The sequence below is a fragment of the Callorhinus ursinus genome, unplaced genomic scaffold (genome assembly GCF_003265705.2).
Source record: "Callorhinus ursinus isolate GAN/ISIS: 27379988/994484 unplaced genomic scaffold, GSC_fseal_2.0 scaffold12, whole genome shotgun sequence".
Classification (NCBI taxonomy): Eukaryota; Metazoa; Chordata; class Mammalia; order Carnivora; family Otariidae; genus Callorhinus; species Callorhinus ursinus.
In genome coordinates, this window is record NW_027397074.1 from 8,601,289 (window position 1) to 8,617,191 (window position 15,903).

The 15,903-nt window shown below is 37.8% G+C and overlaps 1 protein-coding gene across 1 annotated transcript in view; it reads left to right on the plus strand.

Moving 5' to 3' along the window:
- Positions 1-13,551, plus strand: part of GNAI1 (G protein subunit alpha i1) — a 102,610-nt gene extending 89,059 nt beyond the window's left edge. Inside the window, exons 7-9 of the mRNA XM_025872785.2 lie at positions 4,578-4,707; positions 6,233-6,386; positions 11,459-13,551. Coding sequence (XP_025728570.1) covers positions 4,578-4,707; positions 6,233-6,386; positions 11,459-11,649 — 475 coding nt within the window. The 3' untranslated portion in view covers positions 11,650-13,551. The remainder of the gene's footprint in view (positions 1-4,577; positions 4,708-6,232; positions 6,387-11,458) is intronic.
- Positions 13,552-15,903: the final 2,352 nt, after the last annotated feature.

Sequence of the window (15,903 nt, forward strand, 5' to 3'; positions counted from 1 at the left end):
TCTTCCCCTCTGACATACTCCCCTTTTCTTCCTCTCCTGTTATCTTCTTTTTCTTTTTTCTTAAAATATGTTGCGTTATTTATTTCAGAAGTACAGATCTGTGATTCAACAGTCTTGCACAATTCACAGCGCTCACCGTAGCACATACCCTCCCCAATTGTTCAAATAATGGCTTTGTTCTAACAAATGTAGTCTGAGGAGAAAATGCAGGGAGTTGAGGGTTAACAAGTGCAAATTCTTGAGTTAGGTTACCCTAGTAGGTAAAGGGGCCATTTGGTTAAAGTTCTTAGCAGAGAGCATTACAATCTTGCCCATTGTCAGAGGTGTAAACATAAATGCGGTTATTGCCTCTAAGGGAAATGAAGAGGGCAGAGCTCTGTCAGCCGGGGGTGGGGGTGGGGGGTGGGGTGCAGTCAGTCATTCAGCACTTTAAGCAATCTGTACAAAATTTACTTTCGGTCTTGGTTAGATTCACCTTAAACATTCACCTTCCAGAGCGTACTCTTCACTTCTAGCCTCGGTGTCTCAGAATTGTCATTTCATCATCACACAAGTGCTGGGATTCAGTAAAGCTGGCTCTCAGCATGATGTTCCCAGAAAGTCCATTTATCTTTAGTCTCCTTGGGTGAGGTAGAATTTTACAGGATGTGTTTAGTTACTGTTTTCACTTGCTGTCTTAAACATAGGTTTGTCAGGAACTTGAGATAAACTTTATCTTATTTTGGATTTGAGTTCTGTTAAATTACTATCATTGCTAACATTTGGTTCTAACTTTGCTTTTTATATGTTAAATGAGCCTGAGAAGAATGAGGGCAGAAATATACTTAGAATAATTCTACTGGGAACTCTCGAGTGTGTTTATCATTTTGCATGTTTTGTATTGTAATTCATTGTTTCATTTTAACAGCTAATGTAAAATTTCAGTTTCGCTTAGTTTTGGTATGATTGGAATTAAATTCAAAATGAGGCAATAAAGCATTATAATTTAAGAATGTATATTATCACTTCTGCGACTAGACATTTGTGGAAAGTGTCTACGTGGATTATTTTGCTTTAAGGAATCAACAATTTTACTCTAATATTTTTACCAAATATAGAATTAAAGCATCCCTTCTATTATAAAATTATAAGACAAACGTGTCTTCCTTTTCTGTAGTACTATAAATATGAAATGGGTTTTGGAGTATGTTATATTTATAAGGTTGATAGGCCTATATGGTCAGCTAGCTTTGTACCAGTCTTGGTCCCGGAAGTGTTAGATGACAGCCTGAGAATGTCAGAACATCTCAGAATCTTCAGTATCCCTGTGACCTTTCCCCTCTTCCCCTAAAAGAAGAAATCTCAGAAAACTCAAATCCATTCCCCTATTTGATGCTAGAAAAAAGTCTCATCTGTTCCTATGAAAGAGAATGTGTTATAATTTTCTATTTTTGGTTAATTTAAAAAAATCAGGATTTGAAGATAATTCTAATGTATGCGTGAAAATGGAATAATGCCTAGTCACAGTCATTTGTAACATCAGATTTTAGTCATTTTTGCTTCATGGCTAATGAATTAGACCAGTGATTCTAAAGTATGGTCCCCAGATCAGCAGCATCACCTTTATCCACCTGGTGATTCTGATTTACACTAACATTTGAGAAGTACTGGTTTAGATGAAGGGTTCTTTGCTTATGACAAATATATGAATGACCTTCATTCATTCCTAAATTAGATAGAGATTTCTTCTGTAAATTACTTGATTATCAAGTTAAAGCTCTCTTATATGCAACATTCCCACAGCATAACTAGAAGACCTAGATCTTGAACTTAGGAAAGCTCGTCTATTATTCCTTGAAGGTGTTTTAGAATACTCTGTAGACATAGTTCATTCATTCAACAAATATTTATGAAGTACAGCAAAGTCTTTGTCTCTACATTGTTGGGAAAGAGGGAGGGGTGATGAAATTACTATAATTATCAGGAGGTAATAATCACTATAGTGAAAAATAAAGCAAGGTAGGGGGGATATATTCATTTCCTAGGGCTGGTATAACAAATTTCCACAAGCTAGGTGGCATAAAACAACAGAAATTTGGAGCCTAGAAACTTGAAATCAACATGTCAGCAGGACTGTGCTCCTTCTGAAGGCTCTAGGGAAGAATCCTCTCTTGCTTCTTTCTGCTTCCGGTAGTGGTTGGAAATCCTCGGTATTCCTTGGCCTTTGTCACTTGGCCTTATTCCCTGGTTCCTATTGGCTTAATGGCTCCTTCCTCAGTTTCTCCTTCCTTCCTCTTCTATTTTACTGTAGCAACAAGGAGAAACAAAACCATACCCTGCACACTTCGCTTGGAAATTTCCTCAACTAATATTCAAGTTCATCTCTTAACACCCAGCCTTAGAGCATAGTCTAGCAAAGATTTTGTGACTTTACAACAGGAATTGCCTTTTCTCCAGTGTCCAGGAACATATTTTCTCAATTCCTTCTGAGAACTCATCAAAAACATCTTTAACATTCATGTATCTCCCAACATGGTGTTCATGATGATACACATATCCTCTAAGATAGGAGAGGATCCCGCCATCCTTTTCACTCCTAAGTATCTCCAAAATTATTACCTTCTATATCTGTATTTCTTTAAAAAAAATTTTTTTTTAAAGATTTTATTTATTTGACAGAAGGAACACAAGCCAGGGGGAGTGGGAGAGGGAGAAGCAGGCTTCCTGCTGAGCAGGGAGCCTGACACGGGGCTCAATCCCAGGACCCCGAGATTATGACCTGAGCTGAGGGCAGATGCCCAACAACTGAGCCACCCAGGCGCCCCTATGTCTGTATTTCTAATCAACCATCTTTTCAAAGCAATCTGGGCTATTTCTGTTGAGTAACTCAAGATTCTTCCAGCCTCCACCTCTTACCCAATTCTACAGCTGCTTCACCTTTTTAGGTATTTGTGACCCACCCACTGTGGGTGCTAAAATTTCTGTCAGTCAGGCTTATCCATTCCAAGGACTTGACTTCTATGACCATGGGGGCTGGTGAGTGCAGGCCTGTAGGGCAGGACAGCAGGCTCGGACAGGAACTGATGCTGCATTCTTGAGGTAGAATTTCCTTTCCCTCTGGGAGACCTGTTTTTGTTCTTAAGGCCTTCCAACTGATCGGATGGGTGAAGTCTGCCCACATCAGGGATAAGCTTCTTCACTGAAAGACGACTGATGAGAGATGCTAAGTACAGCAGTAAAATACCTTCACAGCAACATCTGTGTTAGTGTTTGACTAAATAACTGCTTAGCCAAATTGGCACATAAAACTCACCATCACAGAAGGAAATTGTGGGTTGGAATGGGTTTGGTTGTTACTTTATATTGAGTGGTCGGGATATATGTGCCATTTGATCAGAAAAGTTATCTAAAGTAAAGTCTTTTTGGTAAGCTTATTTTCAAATTGTGTTCCTTGGCAGTTTAACAGATCGGTAATCGTTCTAAGTTTTTATTTTGTTCTTATTTGATCTTTATTACCAGCTCCCTTTTTTGTGTCCTACCCATTTTAATTTATTGTGTGGTAGAGTCCTTTTGTGATATAGCATACGTAACAATTCACTAACTAACCCAGTGGAATGAAGGGCATTTAAATGATGATAAAAGTAACAGTATTAATTGATGAACTCAGATTTGGTTTATAGGTCAGTACTACTCTGCAGGGAAATACTTTTTGCCTGGGAATTAAATAGGGACTATTTTAATTAGTGCGCCATCGAGATAAATGGAGCCTTTTAGATTGTACCAGTTTGCATTGTGTTTCCCTTATATAAGTGGTTATTGCTAGGTTGCATTAACAATCTATGTGAATTTCAACTCTTGCTTAACTTAATAAACTCTTATAAGGAAAAGATGAAAAAATCATCGTCTTTATACTGTTTGTGTTACTACCCTGCACTAAGCTACAATGGTCTACTATGGTATATTGTATAACAGTTTTTTTTTTCACTCTAAATTTTAAGACTATTCAGTAGTCTTAACCCTTTGATCTCCTATTTCATCTTTTTTTGTTCCTATACGTGGTTTTACTTTTTAATTTACACAACCTGTTTTCCCCATGTAAATACCACTTCTTGCTCGGCTTTTTCTTACCTGGAATAAGGTTTCTTCTCTATGTCACCGTCCTACTTGTTGCCTCTGAGGGAAAGGAAACATTTTGTAGTGGGAAGAGGGGACCGTGTCCTCTGGCTCTAATGTTCTGTGACTTTGGCAAATTGAATATACTCTATTATCTCCGCATTGCCTGGCTGCTTCCTGTGACTTCTCAGTGTTTACTAATAGTGCAGTCCACTCATTTGTATCTGCTTTAATGTTCTGATCTAAGTGTTCTCATATGTTAATGAATGTGTTGTTTATTTGAGGGTATTTTGGGCTTTGTTTTCAATCAAAAATTTTTAAAAACCAGACTTTGTCCCCCTTTGCAAAAACCAATTTGTGACATCATTTTCCTCCTATAATGTTCTCCTTTCTTCCCATTCCATATCCCCCTGCAATTTGGAGCTTTTTTGATAATAGTATAGAACCCCTCAGAGTAATGTGATGTCAAACACATTCTCTTACAGAATGTTTGATGTGGGAGGACAGAGGTCTGAGCGGAAGAAATGGATTCATTGCTTTGAAGGAGTGACCGCCATCATCTTCTGTGTGGCGCTGAGCGACTATGACCTGGTTCTAGCTGAAGATGAAGAAATGGCAAGTAGAACCACTGTTGAAAATTAAGCATGAGGGGCGCCTGGGTGGCTCAGTCTTTAAGTGTCTGCCTTCGGCTCAGGTCATGATCCCAGGGTCCTGGGATCGAGCCCTGTATCGGGCTCCCTGCTCAGTGGGAAGCCTGCTTCTCCCTCTCCCACTCCCCCAGCTTGTATTCCCTTTCTGTCTCTCTCTCTGTCAAGTAAATAAAAATCTTAAAAAAAAAAAAAAAAAAGAAAATTAAGTGTGAAATATGAAGGGCTGGAGATGTTGCCAAGAATTTTTCTGAGAAAAATTCTTGAGTAATTCTTGCTAATGCATGAATTATTTGAAAGTTCAGTCTCTTTCTTTCTTTTTCTCTAGCTCTTCTGTTTATATAATAAAAGGGAAGTTACACTCACTCAAGAAGCAAGGATGGACCCCCACAATAAGAAAAGACTGAGTTAATCTCACTTCAACGCTATATGCTTAACTATGCATTTCTAGTATCTGGTTATCTACATAGTGACTGAAAGTAAAGTTAGTTCCCATAATAGTCTAAGGCTCATTTTTCTTAAATGTTAACTTCTGTCAGCTCTGTAATCTTTGATCCAGGTTACATTTTGCTATTGACACGTAATTTTCAGATGTGTTCCAAGGTACCATTAATCTAGAGGAAATATTTTTAAATAGAAATCTAAAATTCTGTCATTTTAAATTAACATTAGTACAGGTTGGGGAAAAAAAGTTTGAAATGTCACTTCTGTATTTATTCTTTAAAGATTTTATTTATTTGAGAGAGAGCATGAGAGCAGGGTGAGGGGCAGAGAGAGAAGCAGGCTCCCCTCTGAGCGGGGAGTCCAATGCGGGGCTCAATCCCAGGACTCAAGGACCATGACCCGAACCGAAGGCAGACAGACTCCCAACCGACTGAGCCACCCAGGCACCCCAAAATGTCACTTTTGTATTTTTAAAATCAGGCGCATACAATTGCAGTGCAGTAGGTACACTATACCATCATACATCCATTTCTGTCATTTTGGCACTACAAAATGTATCCATGCCCTTTTAGAAACCACAGACACTAGAAGGGCAGGAAACAGGATTGGAGGTTTCCTTCCTTAATAAACCATTATCTTTAGAGTGTTGAGCTAATTGTGTTTCAGCTTATTTGGTTTAATTTATTAATCTTTAAAAACCTCTCCTTGTCTTTTAATGGAAACTTCGATTCCCTCTATAACAGTGAGGTCTCCAGATGTTTGTACTTGGCATCTCTAGATTGCAGGGTCCTGCGGCAGGGTGTCCCTGGGCAGAGTGACACATAGCGGACACTCTGAGCCCGGGTTGAATGCAAAAAGTGATGAGTGGTGTATGCATTCATCTTACCTGTAATCAAGTGTACTTGTCCCTAAATGGCAGAAATGTGTTTTTGTGGTATGCTGGTTTTTAGCTGACTAAGCTCTATTTTATTATAATGCTTTTTAAAAAAGTAATGCTTCTCAAAATCCTTGCCCTTGTGACAAATTGATTGTATTCTTCTCTGTTACAGAATCGAATGCATGAAAGCATGAAGTTGTTCGACAGCATATGTAACAACAAATGGTTTACAGATACATCTATTATACTTTTTCTAAACAAGAAGGATCTCTTCGAAGAAAAAATCAAAAAGAGCCCTCTCACTATATGCTATCCAGAATATGCAGGTATTCTGCTTTCTGTGGATAACTTACCAACTCATGTATTTCTAGGGAAAGTCCCCCTAATGCAAAATTTCAATTATAGATTTGAATCTTTGCCTTAATAATTCTTACCTTTAAGGGAAATTATTAAACTGCATTCAAGGACAAGTAGTTCCTTGAGGTTTAGCTAAGATGATTGAAAATAGCATAGTCATATGGGAAAGCTGTTAGACAATTTTCTGTGATGACTCATTTAAAATACTGATTTGTTTGTCCAGTGACCAGGTATGTTTGATGCATGGTAAGACAGGTGTGTGCACGCAGTCTAACCTCAAAGATGGATGTACTTATAAAAAAAAGCAGTGCAACATGTTACTGCAAAGGAGCACGAACGGTAATTGTAGGGAATAAATGAAGAAGGAATCCATGAGTTAACTTTTCGGGGGAGTCAGGCAAAGGTTCACAAGAAATCCCAGCCCTGGTAATGAGACTGTTAGTGGTCCTGTAATCTCCCTGCTGCAGGAAATGGTTCACACTTCGAAAAGGAGAACCTGAGGTACAGCCCTGGCCTTTCTGTGATTAGCTCTTTGATCTGCAACATAGCCGTTAATGTACCTGGGTCTCAGTACCCCATTCGTGAAGTCGGAAGTTTGAGTTAAAACTTGGTTTTCGTTGAGTTCCCTGCAATCTCCTGGGCTGCTGTTGAAAAGTGGGTCCCAGGAACGGAGATGCTTCTCTCTGCTGCCCAGACACGCACACAGCATCTCTCTTATTAAAGCAGAGGGACTTCGTTTTTAATCTGGTTTACATACTGGGTTCTGAATAAGAAACTATTCCTCCTCTTCTACTTATATATCCATGTGTTGGCATTTCACCACATTCCATCTGTAACCTGTGATCTTTCAGTGCACTCTCCTTTCACTGTCTTATTCTCAACACTTAAATTCCATGGTGGATTCTCATTTCTGTCTAGAGCCTCAAGCTTACGTTTCCAGCTGCTTGTTGAACATGTACATGTTTTTTAGCACCTGAAACTCAAACTGAACCCGTGTGTTTTGTTTTCTCAAATCTCCTCGATCTCCCTTTCAATTCTATTACCACCCCACTCCCAGGTCTCCATTTGTGAACCAGGTTATCACCTGTACCTGCCTTTATACATGATGGTTCTAGCACGTGAAGAAGAGATAGCACCCTCCCACCACATCCTTAAAATCAGATTGAGAAATGTGCTCATGAGTTTATTCATGTATCTTTTAGCTCTTGGCACTTAGCAGTCTAGCTACCCATAATATATACAGGAAGTTGAGCTATGCACTCAGTGCAAGCTGTTTTCCCAAAACATATTTTTAATTGATAGGTTGCATTAACTTCTTTCATTAAGACAGTTTATTGCTTTAGGATTTAAGAATACCAAACTTACTGTGATTTAATAAACTAAATTTTGATTTGTAAAGCATATGGTGGTCTGCTAGCAACGTGAAAGAGTTAAATTAAAATGTAAACTTAGACAACCTAGAAAAAGTAGAAAAATTCCTAGAAATATACAACCTACCAAGACTGAGTCATGAAGAAATAGAAAATCTGCACAGACCAATTACTTCGTAATCATAACCTCCCAATAAGTAAGTCCATGACCAAATGGCTTTACTGATGAATCCTACCAACATTTACTGAAGAATTAATACCAGTCCTTCTAAAACTCTTGCAAAAAAGTGGAAGAGGAGGGAATACTTCCAGACTCATTTTATGAGGACAGCATTACCCTGTTACCAAAACCAGACAAGGATGACATAAAAAACTTCTAGGCCAATATCCCTGATGAACATAAATGCAGAAATCCTCAACAAAATATTAGTGAACAGAATTCAACATCTATTAAAAGGATCATACACCATGATGTAGTGGGATTTATTCCAGGGACACAAGAGTAGTTTAACATTTCAAATCAACATGATATACCCCCTTACCAAAATTAAAGATAAAAGCCTTGATTATCTCAAATGCAGAAAAACCCTTTGACAAAATTCAACATTCATTTATGATAAAAACTCAGCAAAGTGGGTACAGAGGGAATATATGTACCTCAGCATATAAAGGCCATACATTATAAGCCCATAGTTAACATCATACTTTAATAATGAAAAACTGCAAGCTTTTCCACTAACATCAGGAACAAAACAAGGAGTCCCTGTCTTCCTGTCTTGCCACTTTTATTCAACATACTATTAGAAGTCCTAGCCAGAGCAGTTAGACAATAAAAGAAAAGGCATCCAAAATGGAAAGGAAGAAGGAATACTGTCACTATGTGCACATGATATTTATATATATATAAATAAACCTCTAAAGTCTAAAGACTCTACCAAACTACTTTTAAACTAATCAATGAACTCAGTCAAGTTGCAGGATACACAGTATATACACAGAAACATTTTGCATTTCCATAAACTAGTAATGAAATATCAAAGAAATTAAGAAAACAATACTATTTACAATTGCATTAAAAAGAAAAAATACCTAAAAATAAATTTCAGGGGAGAAAAATCTCTACACTGAAAACCACAAGACATTGGTGAAAGAAGTAGAAGAAGACCTAAATAAATGGAAATATGGTCCATGTTCATGGTTTGGAAAAATATTGTTACAACGCCCATACTCCCCAGAGGAATCTGCAGATACAATGCAATCCCTATCAAAATTCCACTGGCATTTTTTTCCCACAGAAATAGTATAAACAATCCTAAAATTTGTGTGGAACCACAGAAGAACCCGAATAGCCAAAGCAGTCCTGAGAAAGAACAGAGAGTCAGCATGGTCCCTGATTTTCAACTATATTATAAAGCTATAGTAATCAAAACAGTATGGCATTGCCATAAAAATAGACCATATATATGAGGAACAGAATAGAGAGCCCAAAAGAAAACCCACACATATATGATCAAAAAATTTACAGCCAAGAACATACAATGAGGAAAAGACCGTCTCTTCAATAAATTGTGCTAGGAAAACTGGAGCACTGTATTATACCATACACAAAAATGAACTTAAAATGGATCAGAAACTTAAAATGAAGACTCCAAACCATAAAACTCCTGGAAGAAAACAAGCAGTAGCTCCTTGACATTGGTCTTGGTGATGAGTTTTTGGATATGACATCAAAATTAAAGACAACAAAAGCAAAAATACCCAAGTAGGACCACATCAAACTGTAAAGCTTTTACACAGCAAAGGAAACCATCAACAAAATGGGAGAAGATATTGTAAATTATGTATCTGATAAGGGATTAATATTGAAAACGTATAAAGACCTCTAAATAGCAAAAAACACGATCCACTAAAAAAATGGGTAGAGGATCTGAAAAGACATTTTTCCAAAGAAGACCTACAGATGGCCAGCAGGTCCATGAAGAGTTGCTCACCATCACTACTCATCAGGGAAATGCAAATCAAAACCACAGTGAGTTATCACCTCACCTGTTAGAATAGGTATTATCAAAAAGGCAACAGGTGCTGGCGAGGATGTGGAGAAAAGGTAACCCTCTTGCACTGTTGATGAGAATGTGTAAATTGGTGCAGCCACTGTGGTATAGAGTCCCACAAAAAATGAAAATTGAAATATCCAGCAATTCCACTTCTGGGAATTTTTCCAAAAAGGATGAAAACACTTGATAAGCACACCCCCACATCCGTTGCAGCAGCATTTACAAAAGCCAAGATATGGAAACTGGTGAAGTCCACTGGAGGGGAAGCATGCTGTAGTATCACAGGTGGGAGCTGGTGTACAGGGTCCTGCCCGACATGGAGTGAACCACAGGTGTGGAGGAGAGGATGTCAGAATAGCTTTATCAAGCAGGCTGGGTAACAGAGGACCTTGAAAACCAAATAATTTTGTGTTATTACTGCAAAAGAGAGTTCACCTTTTTTTTTCCCAAATGGAACATCTTTGAGGTATTCTATATGTACACATATAAAATAGATGCATACATGCACACTTAGCATAAATGTGAAGCTCACTGAATTTTAAAAAGTGAAAATACAGATCTATTCACCTTTCAGATCAAGAAACTGAATATTACCAGATCCCCAGAAACCCCATCATGCCTCTCCTAGTCTTAAGTGATCACAACCCCCCCCACACACACACATAGGGTAATTATGACCTTCATCTTCATTGATTAATTTTGATTGTTTTCCATCTTCTTCCAAACAAACATCAGTTGAATCGTACAGTTTTATACCCTTTGTGTGTCTGGCTTCATTTGTTGCACAGTATGATTCTGGAACTCATTCATGTTGTGCATAGCAATAGTACTTTGATTCTCATTTCTCATTACTGTACGGCAGCTCATTATACAGATATACAAGCTTTATTTGCCAGTCTGTAATCAATGAACTTTGGGGTGGTTTCCTGACGTAGAAGTTGGTTCTGCTATGAATAGCCTTATAGGTCTTCTGGTGAACATACGTACGTGGTTCTGTCCATGGCACACCGAGACACTATTGCTGCATCGCAGAATATGCATGTGATTGTCTTTAGATACGGACCACTTCTGGAGTGTTTGTACTCAGAAGTCTTTAACCTCATGGCCGTAAGCCACACTGGAGACCCATGTCCCAGTTTTTCAATAAAGAAAAATGGGAAAAGCTAAGTAATGTGTATAGAGAAAAGGGAATAAAAAGTACTGATCAGCATTCAGCCAACATTTCTTGATCAACCACTAGGCTAGAAAGGAAATGGCATGCCACCATCAGGGAAGGGAGTTGGTTCGGTGTTGGGATGGAGCATATAAGGGAGAAGAAAAAAGGGAGATCTGGTATTTGAATCTGGCGGGGACAAGGACCCTGGGGAGCCTGGAATACCATGCTCTTGATTGTGGGGTTTTTTTTAAAAGGCTGACAGTCATGAAAGGGTAATTAACATTGGGCATTTTTCATTTAGAAGAAATCATTTCTCTCATCCCAGAAGGAAAAACACAGTGACAGAATCCACATATTTTGTATGTATGAAATGAACTTCAGTATTTGCAGGTCCATTTTGCTTAGCCATGTAGTCATTTTAACTTTTCGCCTTATGTTTTTCTTGCCTTTTCCCATCTCAGGCTCAAACACATATGAAGAGGCAGCTGCATACATTCAGTGTCAGTTTGAAGACCTCAATAAAAGAAAGGACACAAAGGAAATATACACCCACTTCACATGTGCCACAGATACTAAGAATGTGCAGTTTGTTTTTGATGCTGTAACAGATGTCATCATAAAAAATAATCTAAAAGATTGTGGTCTCTTCTGAGTCTTGCAGTTAATGGGAAAAAAATGCATTTTCAAACCAAATGAGTGCTTATATGTGGATCTCTCTAAACTAGAGTCTTGCAGCAACACGGGAATGTAGTATACAGCAAATGCATCTGGGACCTGACCAAAGTTGTTCTGTTGTGTCTTTTTTTTTTAACTGAAAGGTACAGAAGGATCTTTCTTAAATGTAAAAGGTGGTCCTGCAGTGTGAAACTAAGGGCAGTGTTAACGCTCGTCTCTAGTGTATTGATGATTTCTGCGTTAAGTGTAAATATGCAAATGTATGTACACATGTATTTATAACTTTAGTTTTCCCACACTACTTTTAGGCTTTAAGAGTGGCAAAATTCTAGCGTGATGGCTTTGGTCATATCAGAAATATTAAGTACTTTGTACTGAGTGACAGACTATTACTGTGTTTGCCAGTTTTAAACAGCTTTATTTATGTTCATGTCCTGTAAATTTTTAAGTATAGTAATTAAAAATAGGAAACATTGCCGTCCTTATCTTGATTATATGTATACTTATAATCCTAAAAAAGTTATTTGTATAAACATTGCACAGACTATTTTAATAACATGATTTGTTCTTTAAATTCAGTGTGTTTTATTGAAATGTTCTTAAGAGGATGAATATAGCTGCCTTTGGATCAGTTATGTAAACATTGTATGCATTTTAATTTTTCTTTTAAGAGTGCATGCTGATCTGATTCCACATTGGATTTGGTTTGAAAAACTAAAATTTCAGATTTCTGAGGATATACTCTCACGCTTACTGTAAACAATTTTTATTCAGTTGGTTTGTTTTCACTTTGAATTTTAATATTTGGATGGTATTCATGCATTTCCTTAAAGGTGATGCCAGATTAATTTTTATACACTTTAAATAACTACATTTTTATTTATAACTAAGTTTAGGTGGATTATTGAGAGCATTTTGTGGGTAAAAAATATGTCAGCATAATGAATTTTGAGACATTCATTTGTGTATTTCCTTTGGGAAATCCCTTGTACCTAGTATACATGATAGTTCCTTATTTGGAAGATAACAAGAAAGACCTTTCATTTTTCTGCTGCTGATATAATGCAAGCTTTAAATTCATATATGTAACTAGTTTCAAATTTAATTATCACACTATATTAAAATTACTTTCTTCCCTTCGACTATTCAGATTTCCTCCACTTGCTTGAGTCAGTATCTTTTTAAATTGTGCTGTTATTTCTGAGAATGAAACAGGCAATTACACTTAGAAAATGAGTAGTAGTATTTATAAAGAAGTCAGTGACTGTATGTGTCCTGAAATAAGTCTTACATGTCAGCTCGATACTGAATTTTGATAGTCTTTTCTTTTGATTCCTCACAACGTGTGTCTGTGACCTCATTTCAGCAACATGAACAGCATTCCCTACCCTCCTTCTGTTTTGTTTCCTCATCTTGAAGTCCTTCAGTAAGCTTCGTGGATAAGTAGTTTCTAAGTTGAGTTATGTGCTGTCATTTTGTTGAAGTGTATTTCTTGAAGAGTATGTGTATGTGTGTGTGGGGGGGTAACCACAGACTACATTTTCACCTGTTCTATTTTGGGGATTCGTTTTTCTTCTTTGTAAAGAAATTCAAAATTGTCACACTTTCTTAAATGTGTTAGTTTAGATTCTTTATGTGCCTTTCATGAAAGATATGTTTTCATTAATTTTACCGATGGAAGACCTGTAACATCCATATTGTGAAGCTATGTATGAAATTCACCTATACTATGAATAAATTTGAATCATGAGAAATACTGTTTAAAAAGCCACAAAGAAGCACATCTTGGTGACCATCATTGGTGAATTCCTGAACTTTATTCTGTGTAATTGTGTTACTAATAAATCCTAATAAATTCAAATTTTTAAAATTTTACAAACCTGTTGACTTAAACACATGTTTTGCCTGAGGATTTAAGCATCTATCTAGAATGTCCATTTCTCCTGTATCTTTGGTATCTTTTTGCGATTTCATCCACTCCAGAAGCTTGAGTAAATTTTCCGGCTCCAAGTTTTCCTCATGAGCTATGGTATCACATTTAGGACTGCCTGCTTGATACCCGCTTCTGAGAAGGTGCCGCCAGCTCTGGGTCCATATGCGACAAGCCATATTCCTCATCATTCTACCACTAAACAAGTTCTTACCTCCTGGTGTGGCCACTCAATACCATCATTGATTCAGTCCTTTAGTGGGAAACTTTTTAGCCACTTAGAACTCTTTTTAGCCCTCATCTCCATCTTGCTCACAATTGTACTTGTCCAGTGCCTCACTGTTTTTTTTTTTTTTTTTCCATTCCTACGACCACCTACTGAAAGCAGGTTTTTGTGTAACTTGCACAGGAAATGGTTTATTAATTAAATTCTCCACCTCCCATTTCTCCCTTCTCTAATCCAGGCCAGTGATCCTAACAGAACTGCGGTTGTGTTATCATCTGTGCATTGACCTGCATTGTCTCTCACCTGTCAAAATCAAATTTAACTTAGCCTCCTATACAGGGCTCTTCCATCATCTGAGCCCAGTTCCTTTCATTTCCACTCCTCTCCCACACTACATCTTAATAGTACTTTGTGCATAGCCTGTGTTTTCTTTCAAGCATCTCTCTACATACATGTGAGACATGTTTAAGACAATGTCCAGGACATGGGAAGTGTTCGCTTCTATCTAATGTTATTTTTATTTATTAGGACTTTTGTTTATGATATCTTTTTAGACTCAACTGGCATCTTCTTTATTCTGCCCTTTTGAGAACTCCATAGTTCTAGGAGAGCTGCCAGTCCTCCCTGGCATAGGCTTCAAGCCTGACCAGTCCTAGTCTCCTGTCACTAGGCACGTGACTCAAAATGAACCAGTTGTAGTCCCAGTTCTCATCCCTAAGTTTCTAAAAGCTGTTCTGGTTTCTAAAATGCCCTTCATTAAATACCCTTCTAAAAGACTCCTTTTATGCTTAATCTAAGTCATTCAATTACTTACTGAAAAAGTCCTGAATAAAATGCCTGTGGTCTTACTTGAATACCAAAGTAACTGTAAGACCAGAAAAGGCTCAGAGAGGTTAATTAACTTGAGCAAGATCAAATCAACAAGGTTTTCAATCTGTGACTTCTGACTTAATGTCTGTTATCGAATTCTTTTTTTAAGATTTTATTTATTTAGTTGACAGAGACACTGTGAGAGAGGGAACACAAGCAGGGGGAGTGGGAGAGGGAGAAGCAGGCTTCCCGTGGAGCAGGGAGCCCGATTCTGAGCTCGATCCCAGAACCCCGGGATCATGACCTCAGCTGAAGGCAGACACTTAACCAACTGAGCCACCCAGGTGCCCCCTGTTACAGAACTCTTGAGAATGCTACCTAATTTCCAGAAAATGTATAAGTAGCTTATCCCCACTCCTTAACCTTTTGAGTTTATCTGAGCCACGACACTTTTTTTTTTAAATTAAAAATACATAATAGCAAACCTGGAGGCATCATGCTGCCTGATCCCAAACGATATTACAAAGTTAGAGTAATCAAAATAGTATGGTATTGACATAAAAATACACAGATCTGAGGAACAGACTAGAGAGCTCAGAAACCCATGCATTTATGGTCAATTTGTTTACAGCAAAGGGGCCAATAATATACAATGAGGAAAGGACATTCCTCAATAAATGGTGTTGGGAAAACTGGACAGCCATATGCAAAAGAATGAAATGACCACTATCTTAAAACATGCACAAAAATTGAATGGATTGAAGACTTGGATCTAAGACTTGAAACCCTAAACTCCTAAAGAAACATAGTTACCTCCTTAACATCAGTCTTGGCAATCAATTTTTGGATCTGATACCAAAATTAAAGGCAACAAAAGCAAAAATATGTAGGAGTGCAAACTGAAAAGATACCGTGCTGCAAAGGAAATAAAATAAAAAGGCAACCTATGGAATGGGAGAATAGATTCACAAATCCTATCTGATAAGGGGTTAATACTGAAAAGATATAAAGAACTCCTATAACTCAATAGTGAAAATCACACAATCCGATTTTTAAAAAGGGCAGAGGACCTAAATAGGTATTTTTCTATTTTTTTCAAGATTTTGTTTATTTATTTGAGAGAGAGAGAAAGCATATGGGGGGGGGAGGGTCAGAGGGAGAAGCAGACTCCCTGCCGAGCAGGGAGCCGGATGCGGGACTCGATCCCGGGACTCTAGGATCATGACCTGAGCCGAAGGCAGTCGCTTAACCAACTGAGCCACCCA